The following is a 19,486-nucleotide window of genomic DNA, read 5'->3' on the forward strand; positions in this document are numbered from 1 at the left end:
CTTCCCTCCAGCGCTCTCCGGAGTCACACCTAGAGCTCCGGCATTTCCCCGCCGAAGGCAAGGCCGCCACCCTTCCCCTTTCCGGGGCCAGCTGGAAGCGCACCCGAGACCTTTCCTCGGGGCTTTCTGCTCGTGATGGCGCCCAGCGACCCTCGCCCGCGCCTCCTGTGGGGGGGAGGGGGGGGGGCTGAGGCGAAGCAGGCGGCGGCCCGGCCCCCGCCTCGTGGGCTAACGGCCGGCGACCTCCCTCCCCCACGGCCGGGCCGCCGCGCCGCGCCGCAGGGAGACCGCCCCTCTCTCCCTCCCCCCAGCAGCGACTCCCCGCCTGTCTCTCCCGCTGGGAAGCCGCGTTCTGCCTTTCCTTTCCCTCCCCTCCCCTCCCCTCCCCTCCCCTCCCCTCCCCTCCCCTCCCCTCCTTTGCGACCCCCCCGCGGCCTTCCCACCGCGGCCCGCGCCCCGCCCCGCCGGCCTCCGCCCGCCCCACCGCGTGCGCGCGCGCCCTGACGGGGGGCGGGGGGCGCGAGCTGGCGGCCGGCGCCCGCGCACGACCGTTGTTCAGGCGCGGCCCGCAGCGGAGCGGGGAGGCGGGGAGGCGCGGCGCGACAGGCGGCCGGGCCGAGCCGAGGTGGGACATCGCGGTGAGGCGAGGAGGCGCGGCAGCGCCGGAGAGCCGCGCCTGCCCCAACGGCCGCGGCGGGGCCCAGGGCGGCCGTCGCCTGCCCGCGGGGCCGGGGAGCAGCGCCGGGGGCGGCGTGCCCGCGCTGCGGCGGGAGGGGGCGGGGAGCCGGCTCCGGGGCTGCCGGAGCTCAGCGGCTGCGCTGCGCCCCGCAGGTCCAGCGGCGGGCGGAAGAGAGGATGTGACTCCGCGGGAAGATGAAACCGAGCGCTGCGGCGGCCGCCAGCAGAGCAGCGCGTCCTCGTAAGTGGTGAGGGGTGCGGGGGGGGAGGGGGCTCTGTCGGGCCGCCCGAGGCCGCCGCCGCCTCCTCCCGGAGCTCCCCGGCAGCCCGGAGCCGCCGCCGGGCCCGGCCTCCCGCCGCCGCCGGGCTAGCGGGTAACGCGCATTTGGCTGTCTTTGTTCGTGGCCGAAATAACGCCAAGGATTTTAGCGTTAATAATAAGTATGTTAGCGCTTAACTTTGTTTTTTTTTTTTCTTTTTAACTTTTGCATAGTTTTGAGAATTGAACGTAAACGCGTGTAACTGAAAGGGCAGATGAGCTGGGTTGCTTGCTCCTTCTCCCAAGCTGTTAGTAGCTGTGTTGCAGTTCGCTAGGCCCCTGCCCGGCACGCTGCTCCGCCCGTGCAGATCTCTGCTGGTATCAGCAACACACGCGGGAGGCCTGCTCAGCGCGTCGGGCGATGGGTATTGCAGTGTTCCTTCTTTACTTGAATACCAGGAACTTATCTTTACGAGAGACTACTATCTTGTTATTGCAGTACTGCTGGCTAACTCCAAGCTTTAGATTATCCCCACAATGTTTGATTAGTATTTTCCAGGATTATCTCTGGTATTTAGTATGTTCATATGACCTGCCCTGGCTATTGTGTGTGCATGTTGGGTATAAGACCACATTTGGTGCTTAGCCTTCTACAGGACTTCACATTTGCACATCTCCTTATCTCCTACCCAACATTTCATCTTCTTTTCTTTAGCTTCTACATCGGTTGTGCTATCCCAAGCTTCTACATTTTCCTGCTTCCCTAGTTACTTCTTTGGGTCTCAAAGATTCTGCTAAACCTACTTTTGTTCCTGCTTCGGTTCTGTCTATTCCTAACTTACTGCAGGGTTACTTACAGAATGGAATGGTGGTGATTCTCCCTCTTTCAGCTCAATTTCAGGTAGGGAGGGAATATGTAACAGGGGAAGGGTTGTGTTTTCTTTGTAATCTCTAGATGAGCCTTGCTCATTTCCTGCAGCAGCTGCAGTTGTGTATTTTGAGGTTCTTCAGAGAAGCAACTAGTTGTAGGGTGTCAGTCAGTGAGGAAGAAAAGACAAAATCAACGTCGTGTCAGTCTTGGATGGTCCTGTCTTTATGAATGGTTGTAAGTGGATTCCTTGGTTGTAAGTGGAAGTGTGTAAGGGAAGGTATAATTACTTTAATAATACTGTTTTAGTTCCCAGCTGTGCTTTGCTGCAGCGATTTCATGAATTGCGTGTCATTTCTGTGCGTTTGGAACCCCTCAAAGAATTCTTCTTCCATATACTTGTCCAGTCTCCCCTTGAAACCATGTCCCTAGTACCCACAACATGCTTTGGCAACATGCTGCTCAAGAGTTGTGCTGCTGCACAAGAATCAATTCCTCTTGTTCATTTTGTACCTGTCTCCTAATTTTGTTTGGGGTCCCATATTCCTTGTGTTGGAACAGGTTGTTGAGCCGCTCTCTTTATGTTCTTCTTGATTTTATGTTTTTACTGTATTTTCCCTAAATTATTAATTTAGACTGTCAAGTCTTAATCTTCAAAGTCCTTCCTCATGCAGAAGTTTTTTCAAACCTTTGATTGTGCTCATTACCTTTTTGACCCTTTTTTGGTTTTGCAGTGCTGTTCCTTTTTTCTTCTTTTTTCATCCCTATTATGATTGCTACTCAATATTGAGCTAATGCTCTTGCAGAACTGTCTACCGCACTCCTAAGATTTTCCGTGAGAAATGAAGCTTACTTCTCACCTGGACTGAAATTTTTATGTGCTTATTTAAAGACCTAGTCTGATCTACCTCTCTGTTGAGCATCAGGAAAGTTCACCAACACAGCTGCATTGCTAGATATGGTTTCTTAGTGTTAGAGCAAAATTCACCAGGAGAAAAACAGCTGTTATAACTAGAATTATGTTCAAGTTCTTGGATTTGAGCATTATCTTACTGCATCTCAAGTGGGTACTCAAAAATTAGGTAACAAATGGGAGGATCTTTGTCTTATATTTTTTGTAGTTTCAGTTACTTTTTCATCTGCTTTTGTTCTAATTTGTCTGTATAAATCCTTTCTGTTTCAGATGAGTAATAGAGGGAGATCAGTTCTGTTACTCTAAAAGGGTGCTCTTGTGATCATCAGTAACTATACAGTGGTTCGAAGAGAGTGAAGATTTGCCAAACTGGCAGAGAAGAGTGATGTTGTATAGCAACTGAAATAAATCAATCTTAGGATACAATTTTAAGAAGGAACTTGAAAGCACAAATGATGATTTCATTTTCTTAATAATTTTTGTGTTGGGAACTAAGTATTTTTTAATATTTAGATCTCAAGTGGGTAAATAGTTACACACGTCTGTTTTCAAGCATTTGAATAGCCTGGTTGAATTTGATAGGAATAAATATAAAAAAATAGCATGGTAAGAAAGTTTTGCTGCCTAAGGGCTAAAGCTGTTTTGTAGCCTTTGGACTTAAATAGTTCAGATAGCTGTCTTCTAAAAGCAAAGTAATGAGCAAAGCTTTGATGAAGCATTATGCTTAACAGTTAATTTATTTTAAAAGTTCTATACTATGTAGAAGCTTGCCTTTTCCTTCTCAATATTTTAGGAATTTTTTTCAGAATAGTTTTCAGAAGAAAAATTAAACACAGGAGTACCTACGGTACAATCATTTAAATTTCCTTTTTTTTTTTGGCAGCGGATGGAATGCAAGCAAAAACAGAAAAGTTAAGATGTTCTCTGAAGAATGTGAAAAAGGATATAACAAAAACAGAGAAACTTAAATATAAACCACTCACTGGGAAGGTGTTTTACCTTGATATTCCATCAAATGTGATCTCTGAAAAATTAGAGAAGGACCTTAAAGAACTAGGAGGGGTAAGTTAATGAGCAGATGTTTATGAAACTAGAAGAAAATCTGTCCATGTTGGATGGCTTTCCCATATTTTGTCTTACAGTGTTTTGAAGGTATATGTGTTACACACATGGCAAAATTTTGTAAGGTTCATGTCATAATGTTTTAATGTGAACCATGAGCTTGTCACTAAATTATTTTATTATTGATAGAAGCTGCTTTGCTAATTGTGATAAAGGGGGTTGAAGCTTGGTTTTGGTTGATAATTAGTTTGATTTTAGAATTTTACCTAGGCTTAATAAGTTTCACAGTCTGAGGTGAAATTTTCTGCAGCTTCTGACTATTTTTGACAATTTTCTTTACAGGTTACAACTACAATTTTTCAGCTGAACCTAAAAATGATATTGGAGTAAATGTTTTGCGTGTGTTTCCAAAACGTCTTAAAATAGCTTTCTTGATGGAACCCCCTGGTGCTTTTAAGCTTGGTGCAGGTTATTTGATAAGATTGTATCTCGAGTTAAGCACTTTACTGGTGCTTTGCCCAAATTTGGCCAAATTAGGAACTTTGGAAAATGATATCACAGTCGTGTAATACATCTTAAGTTTAGTGGCTTATCCAAAAACGAGGCCTTTTTTGTTGTTGTTTTGTTTTGCTTTATTTTTCCTCAAGCAGGTAGTGACAGAGGTTCGTTAACGCTGAGCTGGATTAGGTATCATGTAATGAGAGAGAGGGAGGAGGTATCCATCCCTCTCTGCATTCAGAGCAGACTGTGGAAAAGGAATTAGAAAAAGAGCTTGTGAGGTTGCTGGGCCTGAAAGCTTTTTGAGAGAAACAAATTTGGTAGGGAAAGATAGGAAACTGGCAGCTGAAACATCAGCTACAGTATGGGGGACTGGATGTTAGCTAAAGAGAAGGTCAGAGTTAAAGAGTAGTTAAGAACAGGACTAAAAGGACAGGTGCTGAGGTATGAAACAGGAACAGTGGTTTAAAAAAACGTTGATGTGTATGTATAGAACAGTGTAGAGAGTGAGGACAGTTTGGGACTTTTAAACAAAGGGCTTTGTGTCGCTAACTCCACTTAGAATCTGCATTTTAACCTTAGGATTTTTGAGCATACATCCTTTTACTGTAAGCAAACTGCTAAGAGCCATTAGCTAAGAGCTTTTTCTGCTTCTATCTTTTCTGTATGGAAAAAACACTTCAGTCCGAGTCCAGTATGGGGTATCATATTAACAGAAAAGCTATGCAATTGTCTAGTCCACCTCACTATTGAATTATTTGAATTTGTATGACAGAATGTCAACAGTAAAATTGTCAAAAATTCCCTTTAATCAGAGCAGCTAAAGGGAGCTACTTAACCTGCTAACTACTCTGAAATTATTTTGGCAGCAGGTTTTTTTGATTCTGGAGGAACACTGAGCAGTGGTATGAAATTGACACTGGTAAATCAACATACTGTATGAAATTACAGTAGTAGAAAGATATCCTAAATCATGGGTTTTCAAGTTAGGTGCATCTCTACATTTATCATTAGTCTTGCACATTGTCTTTTCTCTTCTACTCTAAAACAGGATTTTAGAAATTTTTATGCAAGCAGTAAAGTTGCAGATCAGAAAGATGGAGAAAATTATCTGTTTCATTCTGAGAAGTATATAACCAAAACAGACTCCCAGTGCCCTCAAGATCAAATACAATACTTGAGAAATATCTTACTTATTGAATATTTTTAAACTTAAAATTTGTTGCAAGTCATTTTTTGGTTAGTGTATGCAAAGCAAAAAGTTACTGATCTATTCAGTATTATTTCTAGTGAAATAATACTTTGCTTTTTTTTTCTTTAGAAAGTGGAAGGTTTTCTTAGCAAAGATATTAGCTATCTGATATCTACTAAAAAGGAGGCAAAATTTGCACCAACTCTTGGTCAGATTTCTCCAGTCCCTAGCCCAGAATCTGCACATAATGGAGGAAATATTTCGCCTCATCCCAACAGCCGAAGAAATCGACATGAGGGAAGTTCATTTAAGACAGCAGATACAGTAAGTTGCTTACTAAAAATGCTGCAAATCAAGTACAGCCCGTGAGATAATCTCTTCAAGTTTTTCTCCTGTTTGCTTCTTAAAGATAACAGTCATTTTGATTAATACGTTTGTTTAAACAGTTAATCCGAACTACTTTAAAAGTATATTTAAGCTGGTTAAATTCTAAACTAACTCAAGCAAAATTTCAAAAAATAGTTAAAAACATCTGCTGCAAGCAAACCAACCACACTAAATTTTATTCTGATATATCATGCTTGAATTATATTTGAATGCTGATATTACTGTGTTTGACAACTGGATCACTATGGACAGGCTTCCAATGGCATCTAATAGTCCCAATCTCCTTAGCAATACAGCCTTTTGAAATCTGGCTGCTGTGATTTTGCTAATTACAGAGATATCTACAGAAGCACTCTTTGATAGTAGTCTGGGAAATAATTAAAATCAAACATCACGAGTATTATTTTTTTCTGATAAATAATTCTTTCTTAGAGGATCACAGTAATAGCAACTGTAGATATCTAAGTTTGTGTAGGCTTGCTTGAAATTTGTTACATGGACAAGTCATACATCCGTTGAAAATATAGGTAGAAAATAAAGCTATACAGTACATGACACTTATTTAAGAATGTGACTGCGAGGTAGTTGGTGTGCTGGTCTTTTGTAGTAGTGCAATGTTACATTGCGTAGTGGGATCATCTCATCTTGCAAATAACCAAAATAGTATTGGATAGGTAAGTGTATGTTCATTATTAAGAAACAGTGCTCAATACAAGCTGCGCTTGAGAGGCTAGAGGAGATTGATCAAGAGTGAGGTTATGATTACCTTCATGACTTTTTGCTTAATTTGGCATGATTCCAGTTGATGGAACCTCATTTTTTTTGGCATTCACTGCTGGCTGCTTATTTGCACCACGTGCGTTGTACCAGCATTGCTTCAGCCAAGCAAGGACCTGATTTGGCAGAAAACTAAGTACTTTTTTTTGGCCAGACTGAATCAACTCCAACTTTTAGGAAAGATACAATTTAATGAAAAGTAGCAATACAATTTAGGAAAAAAAAAAAGAGTACTGTAGTTAAAACAGATATGCTAGCTGAAATTTAACTTGCCTTAGCTTTTGCTTTGTGAGATGGATTTTAACTCACTGCAAATGTGATACAGTGTTTCTCTTTTAATGTAGGTTCGTATGAGCAGAGGAAAATCTTTAGTAGAAAAAGCAATCAAAGAGCAGGTAAGCTGAGTAATCCACAAATTTGTGCTGAAAAAGAGAAGTTTCGGTCTCGCTCTTCTAGAAGATAAGCAGTAGGAAGAATCGAGGTCTAATGTATTTTTATTATGGAATGTTCATTCAGAAGTTGAGGGATTCTTCTCAGCGGCACTGTCTGGTCGTGTTTGCTGGGTATTTCCTGAACAATTGAAAGTCTGTGCAGAGTCTTCTGACCAGCATTATAACTTAGCAAGGTTTTTACTGTGTCTAGCATTTAGAAGAGGTCCTAGTGAAATTAAAGTAAATGTATCAATTCAATGTCTTCAGATTCGTAGTTACTACAAAATATGACAATGGAGATCAGTTTTGGCTGTATGAAAGGTAAGTATAATCTCCGTTTGATCGTGAAGTGTTGTGATGTAGAGATGGAAAAGCCAGCTGAGGAAAGTGACGATTCTGGTTTTTGGCAAGAAGCAAAAAAGAAAGCATCTGTGCTTTGATTTCATGTTTCTTACTATTTGGTTTATATTACATGTTGTAATGTATTAATTAAAAGTATTAATGAAGTTTGCTCTTTACAGGAATTAATCCCTTCTGGTAGTATATTATCCAATGCTTTGAGTTGGGGAGTGAAGATACTTCATATTGATGGTAAATATTTTTGTTTGATGAATTCTAGTTTGAACTTGTAACATTCATTTAAGTATTCTTTTATTTCATGCAAAATATTAAAAACGAAATACTTAAAACATATGAAAATCAACTCAGGTAAATATAATTCTTCCTCTTTTTGCAAGACATTAAGAATTACATTGAACAAAAGAAAAAGGAGCTCTACGTAGTCAAAAGCAGTTCTTCTAAAGATATGGTAAGTTTGTCTTCTGTCATTTAATTAAGAATTTTTTGCAAATAGCAAGGAGACATTAAATGCCAGCTGTTGTGAGCTGATTGATTTTTTTTTTTTTATTTAATAAACTCTTGCTCACTTTGTTTTTCATTGACTGATATGTTTTATGGATTAATACAAAACTATCATCACTGAAAATTGAAAACAAAAGAATTAGCTACATATTTCAAAATTATTGAAAAATTAAATCCATAATGTTATTGATTAAATAGAGTGTAGGTCTTCACTTTTGAGAAGGTTATCTAAGAACCAGAAGCAGTGAACTTTATGAAATTTTCCTTCTACTTGCTTCAAAAATTAAAAAATTTCAGCTTGGTTTTAGTGTGATGTAGATTATGGCTAAGTTGCCTTTTTTTCTATGAGAGTGATTAAAAATCCTTTATCATTTTGACAAAATGAAGTTCTATTTTCATGAAGAAGGTGTCTTTGGGGAGTATATGTCAGTAGCTAAACTGTGATGCGTCTTTTGCTTCCTAACCTTTCTAACAATTATTGTAAAGCTGTGTAAATCTTGTGTAAAAAAAAAAAAAAAAGTGTTTTTAAAAAAAGTGAAAACTTTGATCTTTTTTTTCCCTCTCTGTTCTGGCTGTGTGTGGTCCATCTACAGTTGTTTTTTAATTTAAATTAAATATGTAAAGTTGCATAGTTACCTAGTCTAGGCAGGAGCCTGTGGTGTGTAAATGGAAGCATACACTATTATCTGTTAGGCTGTTCTGGAATGCAATATTAGTTAATTTTTGAAGCCCCATAAAATCCTGTTAAATAATTAGTGGATCAGTTTGGCTGAATCACAGTGGTGTTCCTCCTGCCCCTATTGCCCCCACAAACCATTGAAAATGTGAGTCTAAATCTTACTGGAGTCAGTTACAGTTAAAAGCTGATATACTGGAATTTCGATTCATGGAACATGCATCACTTTTTTTTGAATAGAGAAGTAAGCTGTTCTAAAAGACAAAACACCCCTTTTAATTTTAGCCCTCACTGCTAAACTAAATAACTGTATAAATCCATTCTAATCAGAGGAACAATTTTAATCAGAGAGTGTTTCTTCTAGCACTTCTCGCTAGTTTTATGACTTGGTTATTAGCATTTATAATCTGTTGTAAAAATGCAATCCATACTTAAGAATCAGCTTTTAGAACCTTGCCAAGTATTTTGGTGTAGGAGAGAGAGCAAGTGAATAACTTCACCTGGATTTTTAGAAGAATAAATTAGAACCTCTCAGAAAAAAATCTTACAGTACGAAAATAAATATTTCTTCAGAAAACGTCACCATTTTTCCAAAGAACGAATGAGATTTATTTCTGCAGAATTTATCATGACTCTATATGAAGGAAACTGATAATTTAAGAAAAGATACAGGCAAGTCTTTAGGTAAAATGCAAAATAAATGTTCACAGGGATTTTAGTCTTTCTCTCTCCTTTTTTTTTAATAGGGAAAACGATCTGCTACTCAAAAGTCAAGAAGTAAGTATTTCGATGTTTGTAGAAGTTTCATGTTGCCTTACTTTCTGAATTCTTAAAAATGTGGCACGGTTTTCATCTGGTCAAATGGGTTGGTGTATTCTAACTTGTAGGCCTGGGAAAAGCTTGTAGAAAAACTTCCTGGAAATCAGGAAGTTGTCAAAACATGCAAATAATGAATTTTAAAATAATGTCTGCTTATCTATTCAGGTACTGGTGTAACTTGCTAAATGAAGAAAAATATTTTTCTTTTAATTTCCTTTTCTCCTCCCTGAAGCAGGTAGACTGAAAAACCCGTTTGTGAAGGTGGAAGATAGAAGCTGGTAAGTGTTCTTCTTGTGCATTCAGTAATGTGGTAATTGAGAAGCATACTGTATCTTGCAGAGGTAATCTGCAGATTTCTGCTTCTTGGACGTGCTGAGTTTAGATGTTATGCATAGCATCCTCTAGTAAGATGTAAAATGATGTGTCATGTGCTCTGAGTAGATATTTATGTTTAACCACTGAATGAGATCAGAGAAGTAGTAACATAGTAGGGGATATTTATGGCAATGGTGAAAAGGAAATTGTAGCTCCAGTTTGTAAGGGATGGCAGAGGGCTCTTTTGGTTTGTGTCCTACCAAGGGCCAGGTGAATGGAAAGGAAGCTTGGAATCTTTGAGCCTTGACATCTTTCCTATCTTGGATCCCAATCCTGTAGCCTAAAAGATTGATAAAGTTCTGTATATTAACTTAGTTTTATAGTCCCAATTCAGTAACATTCATCTCCTTGACAAAGTGTTTAGGTAGATGTAAGGAAAGTGAATTTGTTGTACATGAAATCATTTCTTGAAATTGATTCTGTTTTTCTGATCAATTATTTCTTAGAAATAAAGCCATTAATCTAATTTCTGCTATGCTGCTGTAGTTACTTCTCTGGAATACAGATGCACTGTTGTCCAAATTGTTTTTAATATTTCTGATTACTCAACTTTGCACGTCATTATAGGCATGAAAGCCATATACTTGTGGATTGTGTAAGACACCTGTTGAAACCCAAGGCAAATTTTCTGCTTTGAGAAAGTCGCAGGCTGAGAAGGAAGGAATGACTTAAAATCTTCTAGGATATTTATCTTAGCATTCTGTGTACAGTATCTGTAAAAGAAAACAACACTTTTTGAAAGACTTGAGTTTTAAGGTCAGACTGTAGTTTGTGATATAAACTACTTTTTTCATTTTCCAATGGTTCTAATGCAACTGTTTTGTCTAATACAGCCACTACCGACCATTTTATCTGCAGTTATCCAGTTTCCCAGTTCTGAACTACTGTGTTCCAAAACCATATAGTCCATTTGAAGTGGATAAGAAGCTTCCTTCTGGTCAAAAACAAACTCAGTCTAAGCAAAGGTTTGTTGAAAACTCATAATTGAGTTGTGAATAGAGGAGAAGGAGGTGAAGAGTCTCTTCTCCAAATGCTTCTCTTCTTATTTTGTATGGATACTTAATACTAATATCCCTGTCTCAGTGGTTGTATTCTCTGTGCTGTAGCTGTTGGTGTCTGTCTTTCTTTCTGTACCTTTTTTATTCTATCTTTAGTCCTTCTTCTGGACATACAGATGCATACGTCCAAATATGTGGCCTTTTCCTGTAACTGTGGGTCAGCGTAAGGTATTTTTTTCCTTTCTGCTACTGATCTCTTCTTTGTCCTCATCTTGGATGCCATCCAGTAAGTATTTTATAAGGAGTAAATTTATTGGGTCTTCATTTGACATTTATACAGTCAATACAAACTGGACAGTTAAAATATTAAAAACTGGTATTCAGCTGTGGTGCGAAATCATTGTTCCTAAAGAGTGCACCTGCTTTATATGGAAAAATGAAGTTTATAAAAACTTGATATATTAGACTCAGCAATATTGCATGAATTCTTGAGACATGAAAAGTAGATACTAACTGTAGCAGTAGAATTGTGATTGGTTGTGTAACAAATGTTTACATGGTATGTTTTGGCATTCAGGCTGTGTTTGAGCACTGTAGATGCAGTTATGATTTTTGGTAAGTTAGTTACGATTTGACTCTACTTCAGAGTTTCTGTTCTCTGGTGAATTGAAATTTACTTTCCTGAACTCCTTCCACCTAACATATCTGGAGGATTAATGAGTATTTCATTAACTTTAAAATTGATGTTACAGTATTCACGTGAGACACTAAAGTTACTTAATTTAAAAAAAAGATCAGCAGTCCATGACACTTTTTATATCTGGTAACTCTTTTTTGCTCTTCTATCCTTTTTAGTTTGTGATACAAACTACTTCATTTTTGGATGGTCTAGTGCAAGTGTTTTGTCTAATACAACCATACTGACCATTTTATCTGTGACAACTCAGTCTTCCAGTATACGTGTTTTCTTTATAAAAAGAAATGTGTGATCAGATGTGATACTTGCTTTCTTTATAAAATAGTTTTGCGCTGCTCAGGATCTGTGCAATCTTCAGTATTACTATATTGTTGGAAGTTTTAGTTGATGTTGTCATAATGTCCTCTTCATTTGGATTGCAATGAAGGTAGCAATATGAAAAAGCAAAGCAAATGTAGTACAGTGTTTTTGCAATAATGAAGGGATTTTTAATGGTGCTCTTTTCATTGAGAAAAAAGGGGTTAGAAAGGGCCAGGAATGTTAAACATTTTCCTAAAGACACAGTATTGCTCTCAATTTGTATGGACTAAGGAATATAGTATGTTAGTTATAAACTTCAGAAATTAAGTTGATATGAATGTTTCTATTTAATTTTTCAATTTGGCACATTCCCTTGAGGTCTTCAGGTGGGAAATTATTTCATACCTAGGAAGTAAAAGAGAGGACCATCGTTTTTGGGAGGGAAAAGGGAGAATGCTCATTTGTTTTATATTTTATCTGGAAAAAAGAAGCTTGTTTAAGATAAGTTGTTGATTCTGTTTGCTTCTTCATGAAGCAAAGCCTACCAACATTATTTATTCTTCAGCTAGTAAATTCTGCCACTTGTATCCTGTGATCACAAACTTTCCTAATTCTTCTGTGTTTTTCTAAATTGTTCTAAAGAGAGAAAGTCAAAAGGTCCTTGTTAATAGAAATAAAAATAGACAGAGCCTATCCTTTGAAATAAAAGAAATGTTGGAGTGGCTATTGTAGAGTTAGACTATTGTTAATTGAAAACTGTTGCAGAAAGTAGCATACACTTCTTATGCCAAGCAATACATTGCTATGCTTTGTGCTAGTTGGTGATTTTTTGGGGACAGGGTTTGATATCAAAGTCCTGCAGTTGCATCTGTGCTGATACTTGGTAAAGTCCATTGGTATATCGGTGTTGATTTTTAACTAGACAGGGAGATGGCACTGTTCCTCTGCGGTAAAAAGGAATGTAGAAGTTGGTGCTTTTGGTTTACTGCTAGCATATCATGCTTTGGAGGTATGATAGCAAATTGCAGCAAACAGTAACTCTCTTCAGGTGAAGCCCCTGATGGCAATGGGATTGCTACTGAAAACATTGTGGTTTAATCTGAGAGAAGAACTTGAAATCCGTTTCTACATATTTCCACTTAAGCCTGTAGCAAGAAAAACAGAGCAGGAAAAGTAAAGTTACATTCAGCCAACAAATGACTGGTTTTTACTTTTATTCAGGAACGAGAGGTTATCTATTATACGAATTGCTTTTGCTGCATGTTATCTTGAGAATTAAAATACTAATAGCAGATGAGATGTTAGGATACTTTTTTCTCTTTTTTTCTTGCTTTTACTTTACCAATTTCTCTCTTTTAGCAGCTGTTCGCTGATATTTCAGTAGTGCCTTTGATTTGTTAAGCGAGTTTTTTTTTTAAGTACTTTTGCATTGTTTCTTCTGAGTCAGTACAGTACAGCATTACCAACCTGGACATGTTTTACTCTTTCATATAGTTTCACTGGGTCTGCCCAGTTTGTGGCAGAAAATCTGATTGTTTTGATTTTAATTTAATCAGTGCATTACGTTTCTTTTCTCTTTTTCCTAAGCATCAAACAATATAATGTAAATATTTTGAGGAGAAATAAATTTTTTTGAAATTTATTGAATGAGAGTGCACAAACAACATGAGAAGCAAGTACAGGGCTCAGCTCCATATTTAAGATTCATTAATATATATCTTTTCTGTTAACAGAAACAAAACAAATAGTGAAAAGGACTGTGGAACTCCTGTTCAGCTCCCTCAAAAGGATAAAAAAAAAAGAGGATATTGTGAATGTTGTGGGAAGAAATATGAAGATCTACAAACTGTATGTAAAATGTCAAGTATATGTCTTCAAACAGTCTTACATCTAAAAGTGTGGTATTAACAATGACTTTTACTTGCTAGTTTAATATTTTATTTTAAAAGATCTTTTAAATGTATCTTCTAAAAAGTAGTGAGTGGGGGAGGAGGTGGTTTTGTTATGTTTTTTCTCTTCCTTGAAGTAATGCCTGATTGCTAGCTTTAGCTATGAGGAATTTAGCAGCTGAAGGCATGTACCAGAAGTTCATATGCTGGAGACCTGTTAATAATAAATTAACAACATTTCACTTATTGCTCCATGTCATAATGTTGATTTGTATATTCACATCTGTAGTACTAGTCTGTTTCATGAGTCATCTTTAATTACAGCATCTTGAAAGTGAACAGCACCAAAATTTTGCTCAAAGCACACAATATCAAGTTGTAGATGATATAATCTCCAAGTTTCCTTATGACTTTATTGAATACAAAGATGACACAAGAATAATTAAATGGTAAGTTACATGTTCTAACTTTTAAAGCTCCTGTGAATGAATCAAGACATTGAACATATAGATACTTTAGTTCTTCAACTCTGAATCTCGTGCGGAGCAAGTTCATATTTTTTCAAATACATTTCTGAAATTCGGGGTGCAATTGCTGTCTGGCAAATCAGTTCTCTAAAACAGAAATTTAAAAAAGAATTAAAAATTACAGGTGACATCATAGGAAAATAAGGCTGGAACAAATTGCTGTTTATTCTTCAGCTTCGTAAAAGCAAGACTGACTGATCTAAAGTTTTACTGACGGAAGTTTGTCTGGACATCTTACTCTAAAAGCCTGATGTTAGTAATCTAAGAATGATAAATGATAGCCTTCCACATCAGTCTGATCTCCTTACCAGTGAGAAAACTTTTCCTAGTGCAATACAGATCTTGCTGTCTATCTAAGGCTGTTAATTTTTGTCCTGCCTGTGCTGGACAAAGAAAGCAGTTTTTCTTTCTTCTTTGTAGCTCTTTTTTTTTTTATATTTGAATGCTTGAAAATAACACTTTTTGCTTCTTTTGCACTCTAAAAATTATGCATATTTATTTCTATAGCAATTTGGGCATATTAGAACCGTAATTAATTTGTTAATGTTTGTGTTTATTAGTTATATATTTACTGTGTAACAAAATACAAAAATATAGAAACATCTATAAAGCTGTTATCACTGATACCTAAAAAGGAAAGGCAACTGGAGTAGGTAAAATACAGTAAGCCCCCAAAACTGAATTGTCCCCTTCCCTCTCCAGTCTATTTGTGCATACACACATGCACATTTATCAGTGTCTTCATCCTCTAAAGCTTAAGTGGAAGAAGGAGAGGACTTGTATCCTGCACTATTTAAGTTAAAATAATGGAAATATGTAATGCCTCTTAAAGGATGTTCTTCCATTTCATCTTTAATTAAGTGTAGATGCAACAAGGTTAGTTGCAACAGTGAATAAATTCTTGATTGCTCTGCTTTACTGATAAATGATTCAGGAGATAAATGATTTTCACGTTTCTTAAAAAAGAAAGTTGAAAAAATAAATGTGCATTCCCAGGGAAGTCAAAGGAAGTGTGCACAGAATTGAACAATTGATATCTTAATGAAGACAAGTATTTTTTCTTTTTTCTTTTGTGATATGAAAATACTCAGAGTAGTTAGGTTTGAAATACTAGTTCAGGAAAAGTATATATAATTATGCTTATTTTTTTGTGAACGTATTAGGATATTTATAAGTATTTATAGCCATATCATATTCGTTAATTCTTAATAGCATTGTGAACTGAAATTTATTTAACTGCTAGACAGCTTGCTTGGGGCATTTTTAAAACAATGCCATAAGAATTTAAAACTATTTCAATGAGAAATCTATAGGAAAACATAAAATTCAAATACAAGGCACACTCTTCCAAGAAAAATACTACTGTGTGTGTCAATTTGGTTGCTTTTCAAGGTATTTTTGCACATTTCTTGGTTAAAGTAATGTTACCTGGGTTTTGTTCAACAATTTGCTTGTTAATCATTGTAAGCAATTCTGTTTTAGGACAAAATGTAGTACAGGATATTTTTCTCCTATTATTGGAAAAATAACTAAACCAGATGAGCTGAAAGAACGACTGAAAAAGCAACGCATTTCATTGAAAAGTTACTCATGGAAGGATACTACCATGCGGGCACTCAAACTGGATTGTTGGCCTACAGAAGTACACCCAAATTCTGTGCCAGTGCCTACCCCTATTTTCGGATCTGTCTGTTCAGTTCTTCATTGTTATCTGTCACAACCTTTGGAAGTAAAAAGTAAATTCAGAAATAATGATGAAAATATTAAAACTGATTGTTCCTGTGCAGCAAATGTAAAAGAAGCTGTTACACCATCAAACTTCATACAGCCACCTCTGCAGAAAAATGACAAAGCAAACATGAAGAACTTGTCTCAAGCTTATGAGCCATTCAGTAAAGAAATTTTTGAACCAGAAATACAAAAAAAGAATTTACAGAGTTTACAGGAAGGAATGTGTACTTTATATTCTCATACTCAAGGTACAAATTTTACTGAAAAAGACAACAACTTACCACAGCCGAAACGAAAATTAAATAATGCAGTAGTTCAACCAGCAAAGTGTTTGAAGAAAACAGATGCAAATCCTGTATTTATCAGAGAACATCATGATTTGTGTGATGATCATCAACAGATGCAGCACAATGTTGTTCTGGACTCTAAGGCATCTGATACCACTGTAAGCAGAGAACTTAATGGATTGGCTGCCAGCACTGCACACAGTTCGCCCTCTGGAAAGCTGCACAGAAAAGTAAAACTTTACTTGGGGAGAAATAAAAGAGAAAAACGGAAACATAATATGCAGTTGTGTGTAAGGTACACTGATGGACTATCTGTTCCTGAAGAAAAGAAAAGTGCTTGTAGCTCTCCAGTGCAGGCTTTACTGGAATTATTTCAGACAAGTGAAATAAACTCAGATTTTGGAGGTTTTTCAGGTTACACTGAGAGCAAAGATTCAACAAGTGTAAAAGGTGCATGGGAAGGGCAGAATACAAATGTTGCGTGGTCACTATTTTCCTCTTCATCCTCAACCCCATTTGTTGGATTTTAATGCTGCTTTATTTAATACAATGACTTTCAAATTTGCAGATTGAAAATTTTATTCATGGAAATTTTAATTCCTGTGTTATATATTATGTACAGATAGTTTTGTTTTCAAAATTTTTTATCTTTATACACATGCAAAAACATATGTGTAAATATGAAAAATAAAAATAACCAAGAAAGTTTTTTTTTTTTTTTTTTTTTTAGAAGTATTACTTTATCAGAGCCAGTAAAAGGCTCTCACCTCAGGTTGGGGTTGAATTAGTTGCTAGGCAAGATCAATAAGCATTATGCTTTTTAGTAGAATAATTTTCTAAAATCATTGAATGTGCACACTTACATGCTACCTTGTAAATGAATGGACATGCTGTCATAAATAACATGATATATTACTTATGGACCACTGGTAATTTGTGGAGATTTGGTTGCTTCCCTTCCCTTCTGCTGCTGCTGTCTTATTAGGATGCAAAAAAGTCACTGCTTTCTTGATTTTTCTTCTGAAGTTGTCTCAGGAAACCAACATTATTACAGAGAAATAGGATTAGGAAAGCATGTAGTATATGCTTTGCTACTCTATCATAATGGATTTTTAGGCCAAATCTAGCTGTGTTGTGTATTTCAGCCAATGGGAAACCAGTCAATGTGGAGTTTAATTTTTTTGTTTTAAAGAAGGCAACAGCAAAAACACTCTGGAGGTTTATGATTGATTCAGGTTCTTGGTTTGATTGTTTTTTTAGAATATGTCTCCCTAGCTTACTCGGAGGGAGAATGAAAATACACAAGTGAGAGTTGGGAAGACTTCTTTATTCTTTGAATCTTCATTAGAATTGATCCCCTTTGGGCTTTCTGTATCTGTAGATCAGAATACTGAAGTACAGAGGGTCAACTGCAAAGCTTTATTAATATATACAAGTGCCATAACATTATGTGGGGGATCTAAAGCAACAGTAATTACTCTAGTTACATTTTACATAAATTACTTATCTGCATTTTTATGCCCACCCCTTGCCCCCTCTGCTGCTTAATATTCTCAAGTGTTTTGTGATTGTTCTCATGGTTAAAGTGCTTTCAGTAGTTGTGTGCATATCTGCTGATGAAGAGGGGTAGATAAAGCTTCTTGATGTGCAGAGAGGAGTGAGGAAAGTGACAAAATTGCTTTCCTTTAAACAGCATATGAATTGGAGGCTTAACAGTCTGCTTGTATGCAAGTTGCTTTTGCAAGGGCGTTGCCATCACCTGAAGGGTGGTGTTCCTCATGCTACTGTTAGTGTAATTGCCTATAGAGACCAGTAAGAATTAGTTTTGGTCATAAAAGTTTATTGGGCAGTTCTGGTTTGATTTGTAGTTGCTTCTGATCTGTGATTCACAAGAAAATTAAAAAGAAAGCCATTAGAGAAATGAGCTTTCATGAGAAATGAAAAAGTGTGGAAAGGAATTGATCTTGAATGTGTGTGTCTCCATACATATTTTGCCTGTAGTTGACCACTATGAATGGGATTTTAAAGTAGAACGCTGAAATAATTACTTTGTTCTTCATTTCCAGTGATATTTTTTTCCTTTTCATGATGGAAAGATTGCTCTCTGATTGAGTAAATGATGAACAAGTGTTTGTCCATTTGTCTTCTGTTGAGGATATTCTTTTTAGCTTAGGTTCAGTACTAAAGCCAAGTCTAAGTAGTAAAATGTGCATCTTTCCATAACACGCATCGCGAGCCCGGATGTAAGTGCCCCTGCTCCACTCTTGTTAGCTAATTTGATGACCTCCATCTGACTGGAATATATAGGCATAGTTATAAACATAAAGATTATTACATTAGTAGAATGCTAAAGTAAAAACTAGTCACTGTTAGTAAATCTACTTGTCACATCTCTGATCTTTACTAGTATTTTGCATGTAGTTTGATTAGATACAATATTGTAACATGGTTGCTCAATGGACACTATACAAAGACAATTTAAACATTAATTAGAATCTGGCTTTGTAATCTTAGAGGAAAAAGGTTCAGAGGTTTGTTATTAAAATGATATAAGGAGTATTCATCATAATGCAGAACAAGATATAACAGTCAATTTTACTGGTTCCAAAAAGCACCATTAGTTGTGATGCAGATTTTGCACATAGGTGACCATAATCATATTAAAAGCCCCCTTTGCGTGTAGTGTATTCAGATAGGCTTACTGTGGCCTGTGATGCCCTGTTATTAATTTCTAAGGCAGATACATTAACTGTATTACGCATAATTTTCATTCATTTATCTTCCAGGCTTGTTTTTTTAGAAACTGCTTTTCCAAAAATTTAAAAGGAATTATTTTACTATTTAAACAAATAATTAAATAGGAAAAACTAGTTACTAGGATGTTTGTCCACTCTGTGATTTCCTCTCAGGTCTGAAGAGAAATGAGCATCTTCAAAATGTGTGGTAGGAATTCTGAGACAAGTCAAATAAACACAGTCACAAATCTCTTAAGTCATTGGACTAAAGGTTTAGCATTAAAAGATGTACATCTGTATGTACATCTTTGTGATAATTACACATAATAGTTTGAACTCTCTTCAGAGTTCTGCAGCTTTCATGTGAGGCCCCTTCATTCTTGGATAGTCTGTCTTTCTGTGAATTTGAGAAGTTCTCTTGGGTAGTTTTAATACTCTATTTAGAAATAGTTGTTACTATACTAATTGTGACTTCCTTTTTGTAGTGATTAGTGAAACTTGGAAACTTGAAGCATCTAAATCTTAC

At 37.1% G+C, this 19,486-nt stretch overlaps 1 protein-coding gene across 1 annotated transcript; it reads left to right on the forward strand.

Annotated features, from left to right (window-relative positions):
• The first annotated feature begins 566 nt into the window (after positions 1-566).
• On the forward strand, positions 567-16,839 carry DBF4 (DBF4-CDC7 kinase regulatory subunit). The gene is made up of 13 exons (XM_062567732.1): positions 567-625; positions 832-919; positions 3,602-3,780; positions 5,600-5,794; positions 6,979-7,029; positions 7,587-7,656; positions 7,803-7,873; positions 9,349-9,379; positions 9,654-9,699; positions 10,630-10,761; positions 13,525-13,639; positions 14,005-14,129; positions 15,690-16,839. The coding sequence occupies exons 2-13, from the start codon at positions 874-876 to the stop codon at positions 16,753-16,755; spliced, it is 2,127 nt and encodes a 708-aa protein (XP_062423716.1). The 5' UTR covers positions 567-625; positions 832-873; the 3' UTR covers positions 16,756-16,839.
• The last annotated feature ends 2,647 nt before the right edge of the window (positions 16,840-19,486 follow it).

The sequence above is a fragment of the Rhea pennata genome, chromosome 2, assembly GCF_028389875.1.
Source record: "Rhea pennata isolate bPtePen1 chromosome 2, bPtePen1.pri, whole genome shotgun sequence".
Classification (NCBI taxonomy): Eukaryota; Metazoa; Chordata; class Aves; order Rheiformes; family Rheidae; genus Rhea; species Rhea pennata.